At 31.8% G+C, this 4,727-nt stretch overlaps 1 protein-coding gene across 2 annotated transcripts in view; it reads right to left on the bottom strand.

The window, feature by feature from the left end:
* Positions 1–3,812: 3,812 nt before the first annotated feature.
* Positions 3,813–4,727, bottom strand: part of LOC106466818 (cubilin-like) — a 22,016-nt gene continuing 21,101 nt past the window's right edge. The window contains exon 15 of one of the 2 annotated variants that reach the window (XM_013927120.2): positions 3,813–4,258. In XM_013927120.2, coding sequence (XP_013782574.2) covers positions 4,155–4,258 — 104 coding nt within the window. In that variant the 3' untranslated portion in view covers positions 3,813–4,154. The remainder of the gene's footprint in view (positions 4,259–4,727) is intronic. The other variant, XM_022394895.1, reaches the window with a different exon arrangement.

The raw sequence follows: 4,727 nt of genomic DNA on the forward strand, positions 1-4,727 counted from the left end.
TTTGTTCGCTGTGCATAGAAAGAAAAAAAACACACACTAGAACTGGAAATATGACTAAGAAGATGTTTTACCCTTTATATTTTAATTTCGGACTGGTGGAAACAGAATAATAATGAAATCTTTAAGAAGTTTTACTCTTTCTATTTTAATTTCGGACTGGTGGACACAGAATGATAATGTAATCTTTTATTAAAGTTAATTACAAGAACAAATTTGAGAAATTTTGTGTAATAAAAATTAAGGGAATAAACGTAATTAGCAGGTTTATCTTGTTTACTTTTTCTCAGGATATAAGTTTTCTGTCCAATAGAACAAATCTTTAGTAGCCTAAATTGGACTATCTTTTTTTTTTTCGTGGATGATTCCTAATTTTTGAAATCAGTGATGCAGCCATAATATTATCTCTTGATAGGTGTTATATATTTGGTGTTTGGTTTAGTAGCCGTTATTTTACGTGTACAAATATAGGTTGTGGTATATGTTTAGGACCTCAATTATAATATCTATAAACAAACAGCTTTTGTTAGTGAACCTTGGTTATCATATTATTGTTTTGTTCTGTCTCCACTTTCTTTAACTTATTGTTACGTCTCCGTTTGTTAATTGATTTTCCGTAACTTCGTTCCGACGAAACTTTCTTTCTGAATATAACTTTACCGATACACAAAAGTTTTAACAACGAACGTTAACTTCAACAATACTTTCTGACTGCAGTTCAATTACTCACTACCTACACACATTATCCCGTCACGGTGTGAGCGTCTTATATACCAGACTATTAAATGCTAGGGAATTCACGAAGGTTCGAAAAAACGAGTGGCATGACACTAGTCACGTGACCTCGCTGACGCAACACTATGTTTTGTGTTTCGTAGATAGATCTTGTAAAACATTGAAGATAAGTTAAGCAAAATATTGGAAACAAAATGCAAAGAAATTCATGAAACAATCCTTAGCTTTTCTTAAAGGGTATAATTTTAAAGGTACCTTTTATTAGTATGAAGTTCTCTTAAGATTTGTATTGTTATTCCTGAACCGTTTAACTGTTCAGAAATACGAGTTTAGTTAATACTTTAAGAATAGTCTGTGCTAGATCGATTGAAAAGTTCAACCTAAAACTATGCGTTATATATTATTTTGTGTAAACATAAGAAAGAAAAACAAGAAAACACTAGTTTAAAATTATTATAGGAGTCAAATGTACAGGAGCGTAGACATAGTTACATTTTCATTATGGGTATATTACCCAAACGATGAATTGTTTGTGTTATTCATCATCACCTTTTTTTTTCAAATAAACGTCTCCCTATTAAACACTATACGAATATTTTACTGACCAAAGAGCTGTGATTAGTTTTTTTTACTCATCTGCACTGACCATAGTTGCGTAAAACTCTTCACAACTTAACGTTAAAAGAAGTTGGATTAGTCAACTTCAAAATCACAATTCTCTTTTATTGTTTTCATATTGTTTTCAAAGTCAATAACTGAAGCTATATCTGATGCTATGTCATAGAATAACGATTTTGATCTAGTTCTCTATTTATCTTTTATTCAAACTGCTTCAGCTCAGAACAAATCTTTCTCATGAATGACATCATGATGAGTATTCAGACATCTGTAATTGTTAAGCTATGAGAACACGCAAAATACAGAAATGTGTTTTTTTACTGTTTTTACTTGACATCACAATTATGATTCTAGAAGATTTCGGAAAAGTATCACGCACGCTTTCTCACACGATCGTGTATGGTGAAATATGGGATTCAGTAGGTACAGTAGTATTTATAAATAATATAGTTAATTGAAATCAATTACAGAATTTCATTATCACAAGGTAAGAAAAACAGTGAATATATTCGTAATATCCGACGTGTAGTACTGCGTGTGTTTTTACTTCACTATTTAATATATAACGTTTTTCGAAATTTATGTTTTTCTTTCAATTCAGAAACTCTCTCAAGCAAACACATCCAACTTTTCCTCATTCTAGATCTGCCTGGAACAAGGATTCACTAATTGGTTATCAACCACGTTATCTTGCAGGAAAAAATAGCTCATGACGTTCCAAAATAGAAGGCTGTCTTTTCTGTCAGCGAATCAGTTCATGACCTTTCGTCCCCCCGCCCCCGCTTTGCGCTTGAGTTTTAGTGGACGAAAGTCACGTGGTTCGGGGGTGACATGGGTTAGTGTGATGTTATTATATTTTTAGTGTCAACAACCAGGCTCTCCTTTGTTTAGAGATTTTGTTGTTAAGATCTTGTTCGACTTTAGCTTTTTGATTTAGAACTTTGAATACATTGTAACTTTAACTTTGTTTTCACGGTGCGAAACATTGTTTTATTTTATATTTTAGTGTTGTAGTTTATCTTACGAGGGGGGGTGGGCACAATGGAAATAGATCACAAATATTTCACTTTCTTTCTCTCTCTCGCCAGTCCAATACACTCACCACAAATCCATTTGTCCCTGCCTTGTTTAGTTTTGTATTCTGTAACTGTGTGTTAGTAAGATTGTGGTGAAATGTCTGAATTTCGACTCTTTCTTCATGATGAGCTCAGTCAGAATTCAGACAGCTATACAAACACACACTTTGTAACTTGGTATCCTTCCAGCTTCCACTTAGTGGGTCATATCTCTGCGAGAAGTCCACGTACCGGGAAATACCACAGAAGGCTTCTTTGGAGTTGTATCGTTGAAATTAAACAAGCTAAAGAGACACCAGATAAGCAACTAATATCAAAATAACTTGATGATTTTTCTTTTTGATTTGATCATTATGTAACTTGTTTGTGTGTTTAAAAGATGTATTGAATATTTGTTTATTTTGGAAAAATATTTTAAAATTAGAAAAAAATGTGTCATAAGAATTCAAATTAATATCGTACTGATATCTTGAACGTTTGCCAATCTATTAACTATTATGACCTTAATGACCTTTCAGTTGCAATGGTGATTTCAGATATACTCTACAAGAAATTTAGATTTATTCACTATTTTTGAAAACTTCTCTAACAATATACAAATTTACATAACATAACAAATATGTCTAAGAATTGATATTACAAATGAAGCTAAGTGCAAATTAATATTTTCTCTACCAGGCTGGGCCTTTCTAGGTACCGTACAATGCCGTCAACCCAAGGAGTAAAGTTTTGTGATTATCAAGCTTAAACAACAATAAAAAAACGCATACCAGAATCTGATATACCTCTATGTAAAACGGGATTAAAATTTAGGTAAACGTACCCGAACTACAAGTATATATACCAAATTGCTACCTAATATATCATTGGCCAGAAGTTTCAGTTACATGTTAGATAACTATCATATCTTTGAAAATTACATGCCACATGATTCTTTTAACCAATAAAAAGTTCGTCTTGATTTTATGCACAACAAAGAACTGAATGGAGATATTAACTAAGAATTTATTACAAATGTTCTTTGTGGGAATGTTTTACACAAAACCATGGATTCTGCTTCGATGTATAAGAAAATATGATGTATTTCGTAAAGTTATAACACTAAATGTATTTGTGACCAAGTTTCATGACTTTAATGCAATTTATTGCATCCATAAAGTTTTCAGTCTCAGAAATAAGAGGTATCACTACTCGGTTTCTACTAACTATTATTATAAATGGTTAAGAATGGCAGTCGACTTAAAACTTTTGACCTGAACACTTAAAAACTTCTGTTGGCCTTAAGTAATAAGGACAAAGAAGCATTAATGAACAAAAAGAATGAATGAAAAGTATACAAAAGTTTTATTGAAGTTTTAGAACAAAAGAAATAAGTACTTACTCGTCTATAAAGCAGTTTACATTTGATCAAACTTTAAATGATGTATTGTTCAATTTTAACATCTGGTTTTTCATCTATTGAATCAAGTTCTATTGTTAAATATTCACATTAATAATAGTGTGGTTTTGACATAGTGAATCAAGTTCTATTTTAAATATTCACATTAATAATAGTGTGGTTTTGACATAGTGAATCAAGTTCTATTTTTAAATATACAAATTAATAATAGTGTGATTTTCATATATTGAATCAAGTTCAATTGTTAAATATGCACATTAATAATAGCGTGGTTTCATTTTAGAAATATGTGAAGCAGATAATGACAAAAGCATTCATAGATACAGTACTCAACAGGATATTTGTTTTGCTGTTAAAAAAAATCCTTTTTCATTTACGTACGTGTCTGTGTGCAGGCGTATAATTAACTCGTCCGCCGGAAACTGGTAAGTACCTAGAAAAAATGAAATATTAATTTATAGCACCATTTCATGATGCAAGACGAAGAATCACAGTAATATATTGTCTCAATATAAGGTTTCAGTGAGAAAATGTGACTTTGTTGTAAGATATTTTGTTTAATTTCAGGATTTATAAGTTCGGCTGTCTTAAAACACCTAATGCGCTATCTTAACGCTGTTTATACTGGCATAAGTAGACATAATTAGCTATATGGTACGTAATGATATCTAAATTTAAAAACATTTTGTTTGTTATGAATTTTGCGCAAAGCTACACGAGGGCTATCTGCGCTAGCCGTATCTAATTTAGCCGACTATTGGTCTACACGGCTGAATGGTGAACATGTTTGGTGTGACGGCGATTTGAACCCACGACCCGCAGATTGTGAGTCGAGCGCCCTAAACACCTGGCCCAGAAAAACAAAGAGGGCTGATATATATATATATATATATATATATAAG

This window comes from Limulus polyphemus, unplaced genomic scaffold, assembly GCF_000517525.1.
Source record: "Limulus polyphemus unplaced genomic scaffold, Limulus_polyphemus-2.1.2 Scaffold2388, whole genome shotgun sequence".
In the NCBI taxonomy this organism is placed as follows: domain Eukaryota; kingdom Metazoa; phylum Arthropoda; class Merostomata; order Xiphosura; family Limulidae; genus Limulus; species Limulus polyphemus.